Source organism: Plectropomus leopardus, chromosome 23, assembly GCF_008729295.1.
Source record: "Plectropomus leopardus isolate mb chromosome 23, YSFRI_Pleo_2.0, whole genome shotgun sequence".
Lineage (NCBI taxonomy): Eukaryota > Metazoa > Chordata > Actinopteri > Perciformes > Serranidae > Plectropomus > Plectropomus leopardus.
In genome coordinates, this window is record NC_056485.1 from 11,258,322 (window position 1) to 11,281,875 (window position 23,554).

The window sequence follows — 23,554 nt, forward strand, 5'->3', positions numbered from 1 at the left end:
GACATAGATTAGGGGGCAGTGTAGTTTAGTTCAAGTGAGACATTTAAAAAAAACAGCATAATAGAACTCCAGTTCATCAAGAATTTTCTTAATTTTGGTTTCTTTGTTCATCAAACACATGAAAAAACAAAAAATTCTTCACAAATTCAATCTAATAAAGTGAGCAATTGACATACAGATGATCATCTTAAGGCTCATTTATGCTCAGTGTTAGATACGGAGACTGAGCCTTCTTCCAGCACTTTGCATTCAGTTTGTCTGTAATTTTGCATGCTATCCAAAAGCTTACGGATACACCAGTGCCGCCAGAAATCAAGGAGAGTGTTATAGCAGAGTTAAAGTAAGATATGACCGTACGATACAGCAAAGACATTTTAAAAGTGGCGGAACAGAACAAATCTGTAATATACCAAAAATCATTGTCTACATGTCACCTTATATACAATGGCCTCACAGTTCACCGCTGTTAAAAGATACATTAATACGACCTCGTAAATCATCACTTGATTTGTTGTCATGCGAAACCTTTGATTGAGCGCCATCTCTTAGCTAAATTTATCTATAAGAAGCATGGAAGTATGTGGGCATTGACGTTTATGCGTTAAACAGAGGTATTTATGTTTTTGTCCGTAAATCAAATTTATTTACTTTAAAGATTTAAAAGAAAAAAAAATAACTGCCAGAGTATTATCTAGAGACAGAAGCCAAAGCAGTATTTATACTTTGCTGCATGAGCTTTTGAAATCAGATCTAGTGTCAGTGATCTTGATGCCTGTTAACACTCCCAGAAAGGTGTCATTCTGTGATCGCTCTAACACAAGCTTATTTCCACCTCCACAAGCATGCATGACCTGCCGTACAATTGGAGCATGGTATATTGGCAACAGAGCGGAAGAGAAATGGCCAGGCCACAGCTTGGGCCCTCTACCGTATGCTGGACCACATGGGCCAGGGCACAACACCTGCTACAGGGCAGTAGGCAAGGAAAGGGTAATGATATCTAAAATAGTACAAAATCTTAAAAACTTCCTGTTGTTGGTAATTATTGAAACATGTTTTAATCTCTTTTAGCAAAGAATCTTTTCAGATCCAGGTAGAAAATATGTTGTAGTTGTTTCTTTACCTCACCAAAATCAACAACCTGCGAAACATTTTTTGATATTCATGAAAAGAAACATATTTCCTTCTATTTAGAATACTCCTCACAATAATAATGTGCTTATTTGAGCAGTTGCTGAAAGTCTCTTTAACAGACAGAGCGATATTTTGCCCAAACAGGCTGTTTTCAAGGACAGATGATCTATGCCCAAAAGTGCTTCCATGACAACTCCATTGATAATTAAATTCCCTGAATCGGTGGTAAATGAAATGTGCTGCACAGACTGCTATTAGCAGGCAGATATAAAAGCTCTTTTACCATTAATCCACTTTATATGATCACATTCAATGCAGAATATGCAAGGGGAATTGCCCTATGGTCTTCTTTTAAAACCGTAAAAGAAAGATACACCATGTGCAATACATTGTCTGATCAGTAAATGAAAATTTTGCAAAATCATTTACACAGGCCACCCACAATTTGCTCGCTTGAGGTTGCCTATCTTATAACAGTTGTGGAAATGTGTTGTCTCCTGACCATTTATGACCTAGTTCTCCATATCCACCGTTTAGAGCATTCTCACCTCTTCCACCGCTGTGGTTATGCTCAATCATCCACTCTGTTGTGACAAATTGTAGCGGATTGTTAGCAAGACCCAGAAGCCTGCAAACACCTCTAATTGGAGTTACATGGAGTCAGTGTCAAAATAGCAAGAAGTGTAACTGCTACTGACCAGGCATCCCTCTATACATGCTATTGTTCCACCATCATCTCAGCAACTTCTTACTGAAAGTATGTTATTACTCAACAAACCATGTTTCTGTGTCTAAGTGACTAATGGGGACAACATTTTTTTTAAATTGATACAGTATTTTAAACAGGGCTAAAGCAGGCGGCATTAAAACAGGTTGCAATGTAATGGTTTGCGCCAATTGTGCACCATCAATGTACGTCCAATAACAGTGCTTGTTTTTGCCACTGACAGGCTCAGATTAATTTAAGTGTCTGACGACATTATGGAGAGGATCCCTATAGGGATGGACCATTTTATTAAAGCCTAAGATCCTTTTTATCTAACCAGAAACATTCTTAAAAATCGCATTTCTTTTTAAATCTTCATTTAAAAAAACTGTCATTTCTATCATTGTAAAACACACTTTATTCAAAGTCAACCAAACTAAAAAAGGCTCACAAAAGCAGTCTTGGTTTGTTTTTTTCTCATTTCCCCAATTTTAGTGTAAGATGTAGTAAGATTTGAGATTTTCTTGGCTCTATACTTGCTGAAATTGAATTTTTTTTAAGCCTTTGAAACCTGAGCAAATTGGCTTGATTTTTTTGCAAAAACGGCAACATGTGGCAAAGTTGAGAAGAAGGCATTAAGCAACGTGACATAGCCCAAAAATTAGCAAGAAATTAGAAAAAAAGGAGTGAAAATTACCCAAAAATATGCTAAACAAAAACAAAAACAAAAATTATAATATATATATATAATATAATCATAATAATATGAACATAGTTTTCTGGACTTTATTCCCTAGTTTGTTTTTGTTTGTTTTTTTTCCCCCTTTTTTCTAAACTAAACTAATTTTTAGCATTTTTTTGTCACCTTTTGTTAAAAAGAGTCTGGTTTTGCAGTAGCGATTGCAAGGCTGTTGCCAGTCAACTGAAAAGGATCCTACTTTTTAAAAAAATGTTGTATCTCAGGAGGGATCCTTTACATAATGTTCAAAAACAAAAAGAGCCTGTAAGTGGCAAAAACAAGCACTTTTAGTAGACATAAACTGACGGTGCGAACATGGCCTGAGTGATTAAATTGCAGCCTGTTTAGCGGCTGCCAGCTGTCTCACTCAATACTGGACCAATTTCAAAATTTTTTGTTCCCATAAATCACTTTGGCACAAAATCACGGAAAAAATAGAGCTCAGGTTGAAAAATATTGGCTACCCTTGACCTGCTTATCTCTTTTCAATGTCACAGGTCAACACGTGTATAATCCACAAGTTCTCATTCAGACTCAACCAAAGCATTTTAAATATGTTCTGTATTACAATGCTGCTGTATATGCTTTATTTTGAAGCCTCAGTGTTGTTCTATCAGATGGAGATTGTTATATTTCTTAGCGCTAATTGCCACGTTTACTCCAAAATGCAAGACAAAAACAAGATAAGATTCTCGTGCTGGCAGAGATTAAGACTAGCATGCAGTATTGTTTCCTTTAACTTGCCTGAAGAAATGACTTGTGGCCTCACCTTTACCAGAATAACCTTTGAGCTGTCTGCCACAGTGAGCATGAGGCGCTGGCTGCACTGACTCCACGGGACTGCAAAGACGAGGCCAGCCACATGAGAAAATTACCCACAGTCTCGCACACCTGCTGCTGACGCACTTATAAAATCCATTCTGCTTATGCTACAGCATATTTGTGATAACTTAGATGCTGGTTTTATTTGGGTTCAGTCCCAAATTATTGTACAACTCCTGGAGGACTTTACAATGACGTGTTTGCTGTTAATACTGTCATTCAGATTTCCAGTGATTTCTATCATTCAAATGAGCACATTCAGTTCCTGGTGTGTTGAGGACTGTTTAGAGAATACAGCAATCAGTGTCTATTAGTCTGTTGATACTTTAGTATCTGTGAGATGTTTCCTTCATCTCACATTTCAGTGACACAGCGTCTGAGTGATTCTTTTGTTGGCTCATGATTGGCGCATAGGATGCTGCACAGTTGGTGTCATAGATACATTCACCGTCTGGCAATCCTGTAATTTTGCCACATGTTGCCATCTGGCCGGGGCACGGTGCCAGCCCTGCTCGCCCGGAGGGAGCCCGCAGACGTGGTGCCCCGACCTTCATGCCGAAACAGCCGATGTTTTGGACACTCAGTCCTGTCTTGGCTCTATTTGGAAGTGCCTGACACATGCTAAATTGATTAAGACTGTCTAAGCGGTGGATGCAGGCTGGCAGAGTCTGGTGGAGATAATCTGAGTGTGACTCAGTGTGCTCTTTAAGGCGCAAACTGTTGTCCTGTGGTTGCATCGCTTATGCACTATCCTTCCACTTCCTGTCATGCTGCTATTTGACGGATACATTTTGATGTTATTATAAACATTCATACTCTGCCGTTGTCATATGTCATAGAACCTTTTCTGTTTTGATTGCAAAGCTTTAGGGAATATCTTGCTTAGCAGTTCAAACTAAATGCTAATATTTCCCAAAAAACAGTCTTTTGCATGCTGCATGAAGCCCTTTTTGATGTTGAGGCTTAGAAATGTAGGCTACATGCTTATTTGCAGTCTACGCACTTATCACATGCCCGGTGCGCCTCCTGCAGAGGGCAATTTACTTGGAGGGAGAGTGCAAGGTTTAGGATTATAGTTTAGAATGATTTTTTAACACATGTACACACATTCGTTTGCACACGCACAAACACATGCACAAATGCATGATCTTCGTGCAAACCCTTTAATGCTGCGACACAATGGGGCTCTGTTTGTAATGCAGCTTTAGATTTTTTAGCATGGGGACAGGGAGTGCTTTGTCGCTGTTTCAGAGCCTCTTTGAATGTTTCAGAGCCATTTTCCCTCATTTACGATTAAAATGTAAAATGCTGTAAAATTTAATTATTGTTGCTATATTTGCTCATGTGTTTTTTGCTGATCTTAGCATGCATCTGTTTTATTTCTGATATGGATTTTGAATGAAACCTTTGTCAATTCGAGCAGGCAAGCTCATGTTTCAAGTGGTTCAGCATGTCTGTCCTTTCTGTTTGATACCCCGTTATTTATCACATGATTTTGTCTGGTGTCCCTCCTCCTGACTGGCCATCCATCATGGGCCTTGGCAGCTCTGCCTTGATCCAGAAATCATACACAGATCACCTGTGCAGTGAGAGAGATGGCAGGCAATCCCTCAATCAAGGCCAACACCCTATCCATCTCATCTGACATGTACAGAAATGGGAAACAACATACTTATAGTAAAACAAATTAAAGACTTCAGTGTAGTGATAGAAGCAACCTATTATTCTCATTTGATCATCATTCCAGCTCTGGCTGGAAAACCTTTATTCACTTTCTGTCTAAGATGCTCCATTTTAGTGCCCTTCTCTTTAAGCCCTTCCCTTGAAAAAGCCTAGTCTGTTCTGATTGGTCAGCAATTGTGGGTCTTCTGTATCTTTGCGTTTCTGCAAGGGCTGCCCCTTACTATTCAGAGATTAGTGAGAAACCCCCAGTTAATTGAAATCGCTTCAAGTCGAGCAGGTTTTTGTGTGTTCGTTTTTTTTGCTAGCCAGTGTGCTGTGCAGTGTTCTTCTGGTCTTCTTCCGTATAAACTGAGATAGTAAACATGGAGGCTAGAAACTTTTTTAACCCAAAATGCCAGATGAGCAACTCCATTGGAGGGAATATGCACCATCTTGGTGCTGGGAAACCAGTTAGGTCTATTATTAAAAAATGTTGCAGCTTGTCTGTTCTTGTGCTGCTTTTATATGTTTTTCACAATATTTAACCCTTTGAACTCTGAGCAAATTAGTGTCATTTCTTTCAAAAAGATGGAAAAAATGCATTGAGCAACTTGGTAAGAAATGTTCTACAAACTGCAGGAAATTACCACATTAAGAAAATTATTATTTTTTAAAGCTAGGGAAAAAAGCTAGGTAAAAGCAATATTTGTTATAATAATAATTACATGTTTAAAATGCTGTTAGAAAATTATTGCAATTTTTAAGCACTTTCCTCTGGTCATTTCTTCTTACATTGCCTTCTTCCCATGTTTTTGAAAGATTCAAGCAATTTTAGGTTTCAAAGGGTTAAACTTTAAAGTGAATTGGGATCATTAGGCGCAAGGTGCATTTGCTCCATCCTCTGTACATATGTAAAATAATTTATTTTAATCTCTTTTCCATGTTTAGAGCCAAAATTGATAACATTTGTGCTTCCTCACAGTTTTTCTGTCACTTTTTAGTTTAAGCGCACGTAGTGTTTCACCCCAGTGATCCTCTCGTAGCCGATCAGCTGTGCACTGTGTTCGCTAAGCAGGGAGTTGGCAGCAATTTCAAACGTTTCACCCAATGAATATCAAACTCAGAAGAAGAAAAAATAAAATATTTGTAACTAGGTGTGCTGTAGTGCGCGCGACCTTTCTCCACTCTGCTTCTTTTGTGTGTGTGTGTGTGTGTGTGTGTATGGCTACCGCTTTTCTTCAGAGTGCCAAAAAATTGCCACATTAGATTTAACAGGCTTGGTGTCATGCAAGCTCAAAGTGATTTATTTTGGCCAATCAGCTGGGAAAATCTGATTGTAGGTCTCCATAGCATCTTTTACTCTCTTTATCACCAGTGTCAGAGTTCCTCTGCACAGATTTGCCCCATCCATTTGGCCCATACTGCTGTTGGTTGACAGTCTTTTGAAAAGCCTTACTTGAGGGGATTTTTTCTCCCAAATGGCAAGATCTTGAAGGAGTGTGCCTTTCCTCTTAGCGAGTCTGAAATCCCCACTGTTCATGTGCTCACACTCCTTCTTCCTCCCTTTGCTTTCCCTGGTACATTTTACAATGTTTGGCCTTGTCGGTAGCCTGAGAGATTCAAGTTTTGGCTTTAAGAATAAAAACAGAATCCAACATTCATCTGTTTAGCTTTGAAAAGATGTTGCTAAATATGGATTTTTGTGGACTGTGAGTTTTTAATACAAACTATTACAGTACTGAATGTACTATATTCATAGCAGATGGAGATGCACTGCAGATTTGCATAATGCATTTTGGATTTGAGAGAGTATATAGAATAAATTAGTAAAAAACAAATAAACTAAATCTATTTTTGAAAATGCAGATGAGCAAATATGCATTAGGAAAAAAGTAGTGCTTGTGTTTTTTGTTTTTTTACTGCACATCTGTGTAGTGAACTCATTCTACAATACCTCACTGTAGTGCGTATGCAGGGTAGGCTTTGCTGTCGTCTCCTCTATCATTTAACTCAAACACTGTGAGTGTCTCTCTGGGGCCCACGTCCACGTGTGCATATATATCAGCCCAGGGCGTGCGCTTCTCCCAGCACCGTGTGACCTCCATAGATGCCCTCTCAAGTCCCGGCAAAAGAGCTTTGGAATGAGAAATTAATTGCCAAACAATGCATAGCTCCCATCCATTATGGTTCTCATCATGTCAGATGATATCGAAGCATTACTGGATGTCTGGCTGCATAATTTACCGCACACCACCACCACTGCCCCCCCCACATCCCAGTTGCACTCAATGATGGATTTGTGGGTCTGCCACAAAAGGCTCCATTAAATGACAGGACTTTTATCGTTTCATTTTACCTCAGCACGCAAGGACACGTGTAGCATTTGGTGGGATTGTATGGCATAAACATGAGGGAAAGGATGAGCTTGGGAGCTTAGTGAATTATGCCATTAGAAAGCAGGGACTGATTTTGCGAGATGGCTTAAAATAGATGTTCTTTTTTGTGTGGATGTAAATATTTCTCATCATAGATAAAAATTTAACATTATGACTTAATGCTTAATTAGCTGAAGGCTGAGAAAGCTGCAGTTAAATATTTCTCCAATTGTCTATTTTTCTCTCCATTAAGGTCAGGGTCACATTGGGACATATTTTTTTAACTTTAGTCTCAAAATTTTGATAATACTGGTCAGCTATGATTGTAAGATGGTCCACATTTTTATAGCGACTTTAGCCCAGGGGCGGATCAGAGACTGTGGGCCCCTGGGCACAGATATGCAAAATACCCCCACCTCTCCTATGCAAGAGCAAGAGTTTTGGACTTTGTGTTGGTTGTTGTTTGGTACCTGTTTATTTGGTTACGGCCAGGGGTGCTCCTAACACTTTGATTCCCTGGGCAGCTTTCCGTTCATTAATTCATGTATGTCTTAGGCCAGGAATATGCAACTTGCTTTGCTCAGATGTTAATTTTTCAAAATGTCTCCCTTTACAAGGGAGTCCAGGGGACAGGTTCTAGGAACTGAGAAAATATGGGGCCCAGATCTCTGTTGGGGGATTTGGGCTTCCTTACCTGATGCTTTTATTTTTATTTTTTTAAACAAGCAATTTTTTTGAGGCGTTGGACACTGGCCCCTTTAAATTTCAAAGTATAAAAACATCCCAATGTAAATAATTTTTTGTCATTGTGCATTCATAAATGGTTTGTGAGGGGTTTGTCAAAGAGGCTCTCACATAACAAATTCAACTTAAAAAGAAGTAGACTGTGGTACAAAGTAGCAGCCCGCTCAGATCAAACAGCCACATGAAACAAGTATATGGTTGCAATTTATTTCAGAGAGATCCACTAATAGCCACAATCATGGATTTGGGCTTCAAGTACACTTCACTCTAAAAATACATGTCCCAGCACCCAGAAATCCCATTTTGCAGGCTTTAAAGAGGCTAGTAGAAAGTTAATGGGTGACATCACACTAAGACTGTCCAATATTTTTTGCAGTCTGTGGAAGTGCCTGCTGAAGATGTAACCATGCATAAAGGTTCAAATACTGAAATTAGGAGGTAATTGGGTTCAGCACAAGGTTGGAAGAGTCGCTTTACCGGCTGATGCTTGTTTCATTTTTACCCCCCGAAAGCCCTTTGCACCTCTTTTGATCTCGAGTCTGCAGAAGTTTCTCAGAGCCGACGAGCCTGCTCTTGGTGCGGAAATGGCAAGTCATATAAACCGGATTCATTTCATAGTAGCATAGCAGGTTTTTTTTTTTTTTTCCCGGAGCAAACTAGAACGGGCTTATCTAATTGTGAAAGCCACGAGCCCTGGGATACAGAGAGAGAGGCTAATTAGTTAGAAATGAACGCTTTGAAATGAAACACAAAGCTCGGTGTGTGGTGGAAGCAGACTTCACGCGTTTGGTGAGGGGGATTTTGTGCACTAGAAGCAACAGCGTAAATGATGAGTGGAATTAGTGCTTCAATGAGAGCAAGCTGGAGTGCCCCACAGAAGTTTGCTTCTGTCTTTTATGAATGAAAAGGTTGCTGATTTAGGTGTATGTGCATTCCTAAGCCCCATAGCTCAAGAATCATGAATATCTGATAGTCATTTGTTAGTATTATTCATTTTTAATCAACTTTGTAATGCCCCTGAGAATGCATTGAATCTTAAATATACAGAAGATAAATTACTTTGAGGTTTGAGGCCATTTTATTAAATATTTTTCTGTAACTTGTATCATTGTGCAATACCCAAACACATCCTAGAACCCAATTCGAAAGAAAAAAAATACTGCAAAGAGGTACTACTTGTTGAGTAGACATTGGAATAAGTAATTCATAAGAGAAAGGTAAGAGTTTACTCATCTATAGTCATATTTCCTTTAATTCTTTGTCGTCTGTAGTTTTGTAAAATGCACAACCGATAACGCGACACACATTTAAATCTGCCCATAAGGTCACCTGTGACTCCTTCAGAGCGTACCAAAGTCTCGTTCACCTCGTTGGTGCTCTTGAGCTTTTTTTTCCTCCCTCTCTCTCTTCATCCCTTTGGAGAGAATGGGGAAAGCTGGCAAAGCAAAACAAAATGTCCTTGTGTTGTCTCCAAGGCGATAGTGCCTGCAGACTGTGGCTGCTGTCTGCTGCTGGCTTTTCTTTTTTTGTGCTCATCTCATGGAAAAGATATACAAGTTTGCTCAAGGACACTTTCTTCTCTTCCACTCCTGCTCTCTCTGTCTCCTGTGTGTGTCTTTGCGGGCGTATTTAACATGCTGCGTGTTGAAAAATAATTCAACAGTGGGCTCAACGGGATCATCTGGAAGTATGGAATTACATTCTAGACATGGCTCGCAGTGACTTTGAATTAACCTCATACTGTGATGGCGATTTCCTCTGGCCATATTTCTCTGAACTGTCATATTATCTTCAGTAATGAAGAGGGCAATGTGATAAATTGATAACAGTTTCTATGAAGCATTTTGGGGGCGCTGAAGCAACAAACTCTCTCAGCAAAAATCTGTCACAGTCAGAATCGCTCCTGTATCAGCGGTCCTGAGCAGCACAATGAGTCCCTTATCCTAATAGGCCTGTCTGCACACCTTTTTAGCCACTCGCTTATCTGAACCTGTGCACGTTGACCTTTACTGACCTCAATACGAGCAGTAAATTTCCATGATCAGATTTCCATGAGGTACTCTAATGGTACTATATGCAGTTTAAGCAGCACCGGCCAATTTCAATTAAACTTATATTAATGCCACTTCCCTTTACCAAGAGTTGGCATAACATATTTGAGGTTATCATCACTTCTCCTCAAATACAGATGCATAAATAAGGCCGTTCATGAATAATCAAATAAGTAGACTGGCGTCCTTGAAGATATTTCACCACCATATTTTCACGATCACTGCTGCCGAAGGATCCACTGGGCTGCTGTAGGGCAGATTGATGGTGATGTCTAATAGTGGTTATAGAATGTAAATGGTGATGTCTCTTGGGCTGGTGGAAATGTTAAATACCTATTTGAGCATTCATGTGATTTTTTAAAGCCCTGTTGATGGGTGGTGTTGACAGTTTATGTTGGTTGATGTGTGGCTGCCTACGTGTGAGCATGTGCCTATGCTTTTTTGCTGGCTGATTCAAACACGTGCATCCCTGTGTTAAAGCATTTTTCCAAGGTTTTATGTTTTTCTTTTAACATTTACTGCTGTATACTTTGCTGATTTGTTGTTTTTCTGTCTGTGAGAGATATTTTGACATTATAAAACCTGCATTATCAGGCAGAGGGGAGTACAAAGGGCTCTGCATGCCTTTAGCTCACATTGCAATTCAATGAGATTCTTTTTATAGTTCCACTTTACTGATGGAGTGCCTCCACAGGAGTGCCCAAGATACCTGCGGATGTTAAAAAAAAAAATACAACAAACTCTTTCGTTAGCGAGAGAAAACAAATACTCAATCAGCCTAGAACTCTTGCTGCGGCGGCAACCTATTTAATCAACCTTGGCTGTCGTTGAATGCTGTTGAGTGTTAAATGCATTGACTGCTGATAGTGTGGCCTGGTTTGTGTCATTACAGCCTCCAGGCGATTCCCAAATAGTGGCGTCTAATTTATGCTGTCTTCTTTCGCTGCTTTTAAATTCGCCATACAGAGAAATTGTCCGTTTGCAAATTGAATCTTACTGAACTGGATTTCAGCAGCGATGTCTGTTATCTAAGCTCTCTGGATGTGTGATGTCCATTACACCTGCCAACCTAAAATCGACCCTCATTAAATTTTGTTTTGCTCCCCTTTCATACAAAGATTGGGACCATTTGTCACTTCTGTCATTTTGATTGTATCTCTGCATTAGGTGGGGAAAAAAAAAAGCCTATCCCAAATTGCATTTTTGCAAAGGCCCAGATTGTGTGTCTGTGAGCAAGTGTTCTCTCATGGGAACTTATTTAAAGGGTCTACAGCAAGCTGCTGTCTTTCAAACCACACGCAGTAATAATATCATGACATATGGAAATGTCAGTATTGCATATTAGAGAATCTTTGTCCGAAAATAATGCAAATGCATAATGATTAAAATGAGCAATACTCCTAAATAATGATATTCAATAGGACACAGTTTTATAGAAAAGCCTGGCTACGTCCCTCTTTCCCAAGATATATTATGAAGTGTGACCTCTTAGTGTGTCCTCTGACCCTCTGTGGCTTAACCAAGTCCACACAATCATAAAAAGCCTGTCGCCAAATTAATTTAGAGCCCCTATTTTCCAATCAGGGACACAGCGTAAGGAATATAAAGGAGCTAGAGTGGATTAGTAGATGGGATGATTGATGAGGGGGTGTACAAGAGTTTTATATGAATTTGAGTGTGAAGAGAAGGATTTCCGAGGCAGTGTACGGGTGCATCTTGGTGTGTGCTGGTGTTATGATAGCCCCCGTCCTCAACACCTCAGGTAAACAGCGTCATTAGCAAGCACCTCCTGGAGTGTAACCACAGGGAGGACTCGCATCCAGGAAATAGGTGTTTCAGTTTGTCCCAGCTGACCCAGAAATAGCATGTAGCTCCAGCACCCAGCTATTGACTCAAAGTGATATGCCCTCGTCAAGAGCAACATTTAGTCTGCACAGCTGTGTGTATGTGTGGTGTGTGTTCTCTTTGCTAGGAGGGGGGGGTCCAAAGCTAGACACCATGCATGCCCATGCAAGTCACACCTGTCAGTTCCAATTGATCCTCGTTGAACTATCTTCTCTTAAAGTGACAAATGAAAAGGAGGGAAGAATAGAACCCCTCTGCGTACACTCTGTCTTTTTTTCACCGGCCCCAAAATAAATTTCCCTCTCAGACATTTATGAAGTGTGACTGAAAAGAGAAAGACATTTACTCTCAATCTTTCTTTTTCAAAATCTACATTTTTTTCTCGAATCTGCCAGTTTACTTTGTTGCCGCTTTCTCTTTTTTTTTTTTTTTTACCAGAAACGTCCTCCTCTGTGATGGTGTACATGGACACAACAACCATGACAACGAGGACCACCACTCGACCAACCACCGCTACTATGACAACCACAACATCCAGGACTACCACAACCAAGATGTCCTCCACGACGACTGCAATGGCCCAGTGGCCAAGGACCACATCCACAATGGTGGCCCCCGACCAGACACTGGTGGAGGGTTTGATTCCAGAAGAAGACAACAACAGGGCGCCTCCTTCCTCCAAGCTCCCCAACATCAAGGTGGAGTACTGCAATCCCCTGGTGATGATGGACATCTCCTGGCCCAAGACCAGGCAGGGCATGGTGACCAAGATGCCCTGTCCACCTGGAACCATAGGTAATGTAGATTTTTGTAATGTCAAACAATGAAAAGGGAATTCTAGTTTCACACAACTTGATTCTTAATTTTGTAGTTTGGGCCTTTATCCCTTTTGGTAATTGCCAAACTAGTTTTGGGAACACAGACATTGCTAAAGTTTGATGGGGAAAACTTTCTCACAAATTTAATGTAGTAAAAGGAATACATTTTATTTAAGAAATTTGGTGGAGTAAAAGCGAAAGTTGACAGAAATAGAAAAACTCAAGTAAAGTACATATACTCCCAAAAAATACTTAAGTGCTGTAACTAAGTATTATTTATTTTTCACATTACACTACTGAGTCTTGGAAATATATCCAAGCATATTAGTTATGTGTACAATTTTGCATATCAAAGAAGACTGGACGACTGGCTTTGGCGGAGGTCTGCACTGTTTAACTATCGCTCTGGTTTGGAAGATAACATGAGGATGATCCGTTTAACCATATTTAACAACAAATCTGTATCCAAGTCGTCATGGCATCAGGCTTAAATATGGTAGCACAGACATTCTTCCCCCATGCCACATCTTCCACCTCTACTTGACAGATCTTGAGGCATTTTCAGACCAGATGGACGACATATTTAGCTTTCCAATGTGCTCTGGATCCATCCCTCGGCATATAAGGCTGGGCGTTGTTGCCCTTTGAGGGAAAACATTTGAACCACTTACATCCAAGATCTCATTGTTTCAGTCACCCTCTGAGCTAATGACCATTAGTGCAGATTATAATGTAGGTCAAGTGGAACATTGAGAGTTTTCGCCAATCAGTTCCTTATTCACCACAACAGCACAGCGCCCACGTTCCTGCCAAAACTGCACCCATTCATACGTCTGTGTCAGTGGATGCAAGACGTGACTTGTTATTTGTCATGAAGCTGTTTGATTTTGTAGCATTGTCACCATTTTTGCCAGATTTTTCACAATAATTTTGGCCCAAACTGGAACATAAGTTAGTGGTAGCTAATTTCAGTGAAGCTGAATTTCCCCTTAAACTTGTCACCAGACTTCATTTGCCCAAACTGTTTTTTTGTTAATTTGTTGGTGGGTCTACCACTTTACAGTGAGTGGAGAGTCAATAGAGTATAACAATGTATAACATCACATGGCATTCCACATAGTCACACTCAGTTATGTGATTAATCTTCCAAAACCTCAGACATTTCCCCTGCATGAAAAAAAGAAAAACTCTGCTCGTGAAATATATATGTTGTGTCTTTTTCTCTCCACTGTGTGAGGATGTCAATACTCTCGTTAGGAGACAGTCTACTGTCAGGATCTTCGCCTTGATGTTGGTCGCTGGTGTGTGTTTTGTTTATGTTTACACTCCCCCTGCAGCTCTCGTCGTCTCGCTTCCTGTCCTCCCTCACTCACTCTTTATTCCTGACTCAGTGATGCAAGGCTAAAGATAGCTTAGCTTTGCATCTGTATGGAAACTAGTAACTAGTACACTGCACATCCATATTTATTTCCTGTCTCTCAGGATACAATTGCTGTAATTAATTAGTGGCTAAATGCATTTGTGTGAGGCACTCTGAAAAGGTCTGTTGAGCTTTGTGTATCAGACATCAGACCATTTGTTTCTATATATGTTGTTCCAGTTATGTCTTTGTATCAATACTAAGAGAATCAAGTCAAGTGTGCATTAAGATAAAATCGATGTTGGCTGCTTTAGATATAAAAGTATTACCTCGGAAAGTAAGAATATCAAAGTGCTGATTAAACAGCTGCTCATATTTTACTGAGACCCGACTATGAAGCGCAAAGATTATTTTAAGTTAAGGCTCTTGTTTAGTAAGGTTTAGCATCTCGCTGCATTCTAAAATTGGGAGATAAATCATGAGGGGAGAATTAAAGTTTAAACTTAACCAAAAGGTAACCTAAAAACCTTGATATTGTAGGTTACTGCTGTCAGACTGTATTGTTGCATAAATAAAGCAACTCAGTGGTGGCAATACATTATTAAACCCAAAAGAAAAGGTAATGCAAATCAGATGTGTAAAAATTGCAAAATGTGCCTTTGTTGGGAATTCTCTGAAACTTCTCTGTTGTGATTTTTTTTCATAGAGAAAGTCATCCTAAATTGGGGAGTGACATCATAGCCGGAAATTTGGCTCGAAGCCCATAAAAATCCGTTCATTTCATCAATCAGCACACAGACTCAGACACACACACACACATGTGTACAGGCTTCATTAATGGGCAACACCAGCACCCGTCGAGACCTCACTAACAGCCGTCATATGGCAAGATAAGAGGAACACATACCCCACCTCCTCTCGGCGCATTCTTCAAAGCCACTGCTCTTCAGACGACACTGCCAAGCAGAACACGACTGTGTGAGCTTCCTCTGCCACTCTTTGAAAGTTCCTCGAGCTCCCCTTCCATCTACCTCACTTCGCTCGCTGTCACTCTGTCTCCCCCTACACCCCTCCGACTCCCTCTCTCACTCCTTCCCTCTTTCATGCTCCCTCTCCTGCCTCTCTCTATAGGAGGAAATGCCGAGTCCCTTATCTTATAAACCCATCAAACACCAGGCTGTCCAAGGTGGACTGGGGAAGGAAATTATATGTCAATCAAAATTTATATCTGCTAATGCTGGCCGTCTCACCCTCCAACACAACCTTTATTTTGTACAAGCGTACAAGCAAGGGCAGTTTAATGTCAGTATGTAGCCTTGCTGATGTCAGCTCGAAAAAAATATAGATGCAAGTTGAGTTGAGGTACGTGTAAGAACAAGACATTCTTTGTTCTTGAATGCATCAAAACCCATGAAATTCATTGCAATACTGGAAAAACGCACTCAAAATGCAGATCTCCACCAGGCAGCTGCCAGAGCTGATTGCAGCCACTCTGGACGATACACGTGCGATGGAATTGTCCCTCCTGACAATCTTATAGTAAAGATGGTGCAGAAGATAACAAACTTTTTTGGGCATCTTCTATTGTGCCTAATTGCTCATGGTTATTTATCAAATATGTCATAGGTCAACCCTACAATATTCGCACCATATTGATTTTGAAGTATTTGGTCAAAAATATCTTGCTGTTTTTCATATTGTCCACCCCTAGAATATTTGATTTATTAGTAAGGTTTAAGTTTGGGATACAGAAGCAAGAGAGCTTAAACAGGTGATGGTCGCACTGTTAAATTTCACTCGATATCTGGAGGTATACTTGTACTGCAGCCTAGATGGAACATTGTCAGACAGTCACACTCGAAACCACATATCTGTCAGCAGAGACAGTTTTCTCAAAGCAGCTTAATTGACCTTTCGTGATGAATTCAGCTATGGCAGACTTAATTGGCACCTATTTTGGTGTATTTTTCTCATGCAGGAGTTGAACTGTCACACATGCAGACACTGTCTGACTTTTAATGATTAAATGCAGACGCTGTCTGGGCAAGCTCGGCTGGTCTCAAGTGAAGCAACTTCATTTCAGTCAGTATAAGATAAAACCATCCAATTACATTTTGCTACATCCATTAATTTAATCACTTAAGAATTGTGTTTCTTTGGGACGTCGCAGTTTTATTTGGACAAGTTTTTTGCAAATAAGAAAAGTGCTTGACATACGGCAGAATTGGGCTTTAGTTGACAAGACAGAAAGCATTGTGTAGTCCATCACTCTATAATGGGGAAAAGGAGTAAGAAAAATAGGAAAATGTGGGTTTACTTGATTGTCTCCCAAAAGATGGTTCAGACATACACACACACACACACACACAGACAGACATGTTGCAAAACAGGCATCGCTGCAGCTGCTCTTGCTTTACACACATTTGTGTCTATTTATCTGATAAATTTAAAGTTATTATTCTAACTAAACCACTGTCTTTCTTCTCTCTCTAGGTGTGGCATCATACATGTGTGTTGGTCCAGAGGGATACTGGGACCCCCAGGGACCTGACTTTAGCAACTGCACCTCCCCTTGGGTCAACCTCATCAGCCAGAAGGTAACAAGTTGCACAAAGAGTGCTACCTAAAGGTGCCATGTGTATGTTATAAATTATTCTAACACAAAAAAGAACTGTTATTATCCACAGAATGTGTAAAAGTAACCATTGTTATGTTATTTCAAATATTCCTCTGCATTGTGCTGCAAACACATCTACCAAAATTAGTAAGCTAACCAGCTAGACCCAGGCTGTCTGGTTTTGTAATACCATTTTTACCTTTAGAGGCGATAGTGACTCTCTGTCGCATCCAGTCTTGCCTCAGTCCAACTTCTTTGGACAAAACAGTCCAGTATTAGTTTTTGTTGTTTTGAGATGCCTGTGTTTTTTAAGTCTTTAAATTCCTCATTCTTAATTGAAAGTTAGACAATCCGAGGGTACCGGAGTGGTAAGGACAACCACCTCAGGCTGGTTTTCAGCTAAGCGAGCAAAGCTAAGCTAGTTTGCAGGTTTAGAGTTTGTTGCTTGTGTAAATCTTATATTGTTGTCCGAATCCAAGTTCAGTCAAAGTCAAAATATGTCCAGAGCTAGATAAATGGAGGTCTGAAACTTAAACTATTTTTGTCTTCTTAATTTAATTGATCTGTTGTTATTCTGTTGCTTTTTAACTCTGCCCTGTAGGGTAACCTTGAAGGTGCCTACAAACATATAATACAAATTTTTCACCAGCCCAAGAAAGCAGGGGCCATATACAGTATATTTTACCTTCATTTGAGGAGACATGTTGTCTGTCTTAATGTATAGGCTATCATTTGGAGCTTGTGAAGTTGAATTGTTTGCTAATTGCTTTTTGTCAGAAATCACAGATGACTTAAAGGATTTCGCACGAGTTTAAATATCATTTGATGTGTCAGTTTGTTCAAGAGATGTTTTTTAGCATAACTGCGCTCTTTTAGCCTGTTCTACGTAACATTTGCCACAGCTCGCAAAGCAAACCCAGGGTGTGTATATTCCTTGTACTCAGAGGGCTTTTTGTGTGTTTTCTCTTTTGTTCTTTGTCTTCTATTAACTAGTCAATTAATGCAGTGGATTAGCCAGAGGGATCACTTAATGGAAAGGTTTTGCTTATGTGTATGTGTGTGTTTGACGTGGGCGGAGAGAAAACCAGTACCACAGCACCACAGTCTAATGGACTGCTGTGGGTATTTCAGACCGCTTTCTCTCCTCGGACACGATATGCGTTCATATTTGTATTCCGCACTTCTCAAGCACAAACGATTTGTATCTCCACCTTTATGGGCCAGTGATTATGCAAAGCCCCACGTAAAGCTTCCTATGTTTAAATCTGTATTAGAATCAAATCAAAAGAGGAGAAGGTTACGGCAAGTGAGGATCAGGGTTCCAGGTTATGAATTGAAGGCAATGTTGAAAATGTTCTCCCTTAAACTCATAGGGCCCTGAGGCGTGCATGTTATAACACTTATGATCTACTCAACGGCACAAAGCTCGGCCCATTAAACAAACGGCAGTTTGCAGATATGGATGGAGAATGGCTGTTGGGGAACAAAATAGAAGGGAGAGAAATTATCAGGTGCATTTCTGTGCAGCACAGCACCATTTGAGAGGTGCAATAAAGCTCCACTACGGGCTGCTGTTTGGAGAAATTAACTAGAGCAATGTGTTACGGAACTTGCTATAGAGGCTGTTTTGCTTTGCTGTTGCATGGATTGTACAATAACTGATGCAGATTATTGCTTGGTGAAATCAACAGAAAGAACAGACAATCAAGTAATGCATGTGTTTTTAACAAAAGTGTTATTAATCCTTTTTTTTAAAAGCTGAATCACACTTCAGCGCCGTGTCGCTGCGGAGACAGAAAGGCTTTAATGAAGATCAACATGTCAGAGATCTGGAATGCCCATCTGGCACTTCGTTATTTTATTTCCAGGGCCATTGTCCTGTATGTGGCACTGCTCATTACCAGATGGTTCGGTAGACAAAATGAGAGAGGAAGATGTGCGGAATAAAAACAGAAAGATATGACATCAGATGACCTGAAAGAGAAGAGAGAGAGAGAGAGAGAGAAACAGCTATTTACCTTGCATCCCTAGCTCCCCTCATTAAGAGACAAGAGCAGGGAGGGAAAAGAGGAAAACATCTTCCAAAGACACGTTCCCCTGCATACACCTCTGTGAAGACCAATTTAAGCAGCATAATTGGCTTGACTAATAAACTCACAGGCGATGATAGCAGGTGATGCCACAGTAAATCAGTATGGGCCTGTTTTAGTTGGTGTCACTGCGGTTTTGAGGCTCATCTTGCTGCTCCTAGTCTATTAGTAAAAAAGCTTGGAGGTAACCAACCTTTGGAAGACAACAAAGAGGGGTTCTGCATTTAGTCGAGCCAACTACACATTCAAGTTATTTACTGCTTAAAATTAAGACCAAGTATTACATAATATTCATGTTCAAGTTGTAGATATAGGTATGGGTGCAACATGTAAGACACTTTTGTTACAGTCTGAGTCTTAGCAGTCTATTTCAGTGACTTTGAAATGACTTTTACGTCTCTTCTATACTCATTGAAATTTTCTATTTCCAGTTTCCGATAATTTGGTGGGAAAAAATATGGCAATGCACTGAAAAAAATTAATTATGTCATAGGATAAGGCCCATTTATTTACATGTCTGGCAAAAGAGACTGGAAAATTTTAGGTGGGTAATGGTTGATATCAAGGGGTGCCTCTTCACATTAATAGGTAGAGATGCACTCTCTCATTTGAAAACCAGCATAAATAACTGCAAAGTACAAAGTTTGTGAGCAAACCTTTCATGGCTTGTGGTGAGCCTCATTAGCCAATAAACAGATTCCTCCATAGCTCACAAGTTAGATATTTGGAAGTTTACCCTTTGGGTAGGTTATCAAGGCAGAAATGGGTATACTCTCCTATGTATTTTAATGGCATTTTGGTTGATAGCTGGGTATACTGTAAACATTCAGATGAATATAACCCATATATCTGCATGTACCCTCAACTACACCACTGGCAAAGAGCACTAGCCAGTCAGTGACGGGTCATGCCTTTACACTGTTTGGAAGATCCAATAATGTCATTCTGCTTAGTGATTAGCCATGTGCTTCTATTTAGGAAAATGTAATTGGCTGTAATTATGAGCGCTTACAGCAATGGATAGTTTCCCAATTGGAAACAAAGCTACATGGTACATGTGACTAAAACGTCTTAGTTTGTTGGGGTGCGGTTACTGGAATGAAAGCTTCCCCAAATCCCATCAAACACAGCTTCTCGTGAGGGCTCCATTACAGTGGGAAAATACTGCACAATGAATTTGCAAGCCTGAATATGTTTACTTTTCTTATTTCTACATTGCTCGCTTATTATTGTCAGTTGTAGCCCAGAATGCTAATAACAGTTTAAGTTAAAGTAGACAGTCACACTCTTTAATCCATTTCTTACACTTTTTGTCTCATTGTTTTGGTTTTGGAAAGGTGAAAAAATACACCATCCTCTAAACCCTTTTATTGCCAAATATTTTGGAGCGCCATGCAAAGCACTTCAGGTTTTGAGGAATGACATTATCCATGCAGGTGAATTGCATCTGGAGAGCAAGTGAAATAGTAATGTGATAGAAACAAGTGTGGTGATGTTGTCTGTGTGTCAGATATAAATGTTTGGGAAAGAAAATAAGGGGGGGGGGGAGGCAAAGTCAAAAGAAAACAAGAAAGCTTTCCAAGATAATATAAAGCACACCACTTATTTTAAGTCTTACAACAACAAAGGAGAAATACTCAGGGAAAAAAAAAAAACATTTATGTTTATTTTTCCAATAAATCCCGAGATACAAAAATCACAGAAGCTTTCAATCTATCCTCTGTGTGCAACATATACACTGCCTGCCCTGAGCTGCAGTGCTTCCCATTAGTTTCATAAAGGTGTAAGGCTATCTGGGGAAATTCCCTCAATAGATGATTTCATAATTGCTTCCGGATACAATATTGGCCCCTGTGTGCACTCAGCTGAGCACCGTCTCGCCACATTAATTGTGTGCAATATAGCAGCAGTTGGGGAAAATGTATAGGCCTAGCGGCATTCGTTTTAAGGGGCTACACATTTGTATATTACAATTTGTCACGTTTGCCCATGTTTTCCAGTGTGTAGGTTGGTGTATAATAAAGATATTAGGCTTGTTTGGGTGTTTCTCTGGCTGTATAGGAATAAATCTCAGCCAGTCCAGATATTCAAATGCTTCAGTCACAATGAGAATGTTTTTCTAAGAGATTTCACTCCTACTTTGTATTTGTGTCCTTTTATTTTTACAGCTAAAAGCTGGAGAGACAGCTGCAGTCATTGCCAGGGAGTTGGCAGAACAAACTAAGCGGAATCTTCAGGCAGGAGACATCACCTACACGGTGAAGGCCATGGTTCAGCTGGTGGATCTTCTCGACGTGCAGCTGAGGAACCTTACGCCTGGTGGCAAAGATAGCGCAGCACGGAGCCTCAACAAGGTAGAAATAACCACACTGCCCTTTATTCTCCTCTCTTTTACTTCAAAAGAATATTGTGACTTTCTAACAGGCTAAATAAAACGACCCATTCGTATGGAGTTGTGAAATACCGACATTTTGTCATGCCCCTCAGCATCATATAGTGAGGCACAGGGCACCTTTTAGCATATCTATGTTATGCACAGCTGAAACACATTGTAACACCTGGCTAATCTTGTGAAATGGTCGCAGTCAGGTTTAGGGAACAAAACTACTCGTTTAGCTTTAAATAAATATGTTTCAGTCAGGAAACTAGCGTTTCAAATATTTACATCAACAGCAGGAAATTGTTATAGAATGGCATCTGGACTCATGATGATTCAATATCCAGCCCCGATGTAAGAGCGTGATGCTTAAAGGCACCTTTCACGTGCGCGTGAAACGTCACTGGAAGGTGTCAGGTGAGAACGCAGCCAAACAGAACTGGTTCAGCGTTATTATACACTACCAGACGACTGTCTGTCAAATACACGGATAGGTGGCGTCACTTAACTGTGTGGTCAGGTGGAACCTGTCGTGTGCGAATGAAATACGGCAGGACAGCATCAGTTTGAAATGCTTAGCGTGAGTCCTGTATTTGCTTACGTTTGAATGTGATGGGGGTTTTTTTAACGCTTATCCATGTGTTTCCTTCCCCTAAATCTAATCATCCGTGGCAGCATGTGCGTTTGTTGGAATCCCGCCGTTGGTTGCCATGTGTTGTTGCTGCCTAAACATAAGCTTGTTCAGCATCATCCCATGATGTGCATTTGTTAATTACATGGAGAGCAAATGCAGAAGGATACCTAAAACCTAATATTTAGATGTGGAAGTCCTCTGTATGAGATATGTGTTGTAATATCTTTCCCCCTAACCCAGCTCAAGTTGATTGCGTGAACTAACTATTTGTGTGATGTTGGTTAGCAATGACTGTACATTAATTGCAAAATGTTGTGTTGAAACAACATTGACTTTTGGTGTCACACAGGATGCCAACTGTGGTCTCCCGAATAAAAGTCCAGTTTTGTGGGACCCATCGGCCCATCGGGGGTTTTCTCATTCTTTGTACCAAGTCAGTTGCTGTCAAAATTGTCATGGATGGGCTTATGTTGGAGTTAGTTGAAAGCCCAGTGCATCTCATAAAGATGCTTAAGGGTAACTTTGGCATCATTATCACAAGAACAACCATATTTGAAACCCTGGGATTGAGAAAGGCCGGATAAAGATGGCCTCTGCACAGTTGTGACCTATTCACCTGCTTGTCCACACTGTTGCAAAGTAGTGAAATGAGGAAATTTTAGGTGAATGATTTTACTCAAAAGTGCCAGTTTCAGTCAGAGTTTTCATTCTGAATTCCTAAACTTTTTTAAATTTCCAAAAATAAGACCTGCCTACTTCAAGACTTCAATCCAGTCAAACCTGAACAGTAGGTATTGTTTTAATGATCTGCTATTTGGCCTAGTGCTGTCAGATAAAATGATATCCACCATTTTCTGTGGTCCAGCGCATACTAAAATACTCCTTCAATTTCAGTGGGGAAGCTCAGGCATATCTCTTCCTCTTGTATCATGTATTATGCTATCGATTTAACTTTGATGTACTTTAAAAGATGTTATCCATATGTCATGTTCGTCAAAAGCACTACACTTGCACCACTTGATTTTTGACTAATAGGACAGGATAAGTTTTCAGTTTTCAGCTGTGGGAATGCAGAGGTTTTCTTTTCTTTTTTTTTCTTTTTTTTTTTTTTTGCTGAACCTGAAGCTAATGCATTTACTCCCCAATTCACAGCCGAGCACAGTGAGGGGCACTCAGGCAAAGCGAGCTAAAATAATACTTTCTGTCTGCTGAGCAGCCAACAGAAAAGCAAACATCAGTGAAATTCAAAATGTCACTCGTTAATTTGCTGGAGCGGCTTCACTTGTAGAGGAACATGAACACCTGTTCTCGGATAGCTTTTTTTTTTTTCGGGGCGGTTTTTATTTCATTGCCGCAACAGACACAGATGTCCCCATTGAGATTTTAGTGCCAGTTTTCTCCAATGGAGAGGGGAGGCAGTAAAGATGGCCAAAAGGCCTCAGAAGGGAATGTGATGAGTAAATTCACATTGAGGAGCAACTAGAGTTTATAATACCTCTTGAAAAAACAAGTTCCTCGTAAAACGGAACATTCAAGATAGATGCTACTGCTGCGGTCGAGATTGGAGCCGGAGTCTTTAG

General features: G+C 40.1%; 1 protein-coding gene across 1 annotated transcript in view; it reads left to right on the plus strand.

The window, feature by feature from the left end:
- LOC121961921 (adhesion G protein-coupled receptor L3-like) overlaps window positions 1–23,554 on the plus strand; it is a 249,776-nt gene that overhangs the window by 156,809 nt on the left and 69,413 nt on the right. The window contains exons 8-10 of the mRNA XM_042512028.1: window positions 12,517–12,873; window positions 16,750–16,853; window positions 21,132–21,317. Coding sequence (XP_042367962.1) covers window positions 12,517–12,873; window positions 16,750–16,853; window positions 21,132–21,317 — 647 coding nt within the window. The remainder of the gene's footprint in view (window positions 1–12,516; window positions 12,874–16,749; window positions 16,854–21,131; window positions 21,318–23,554) is intronic.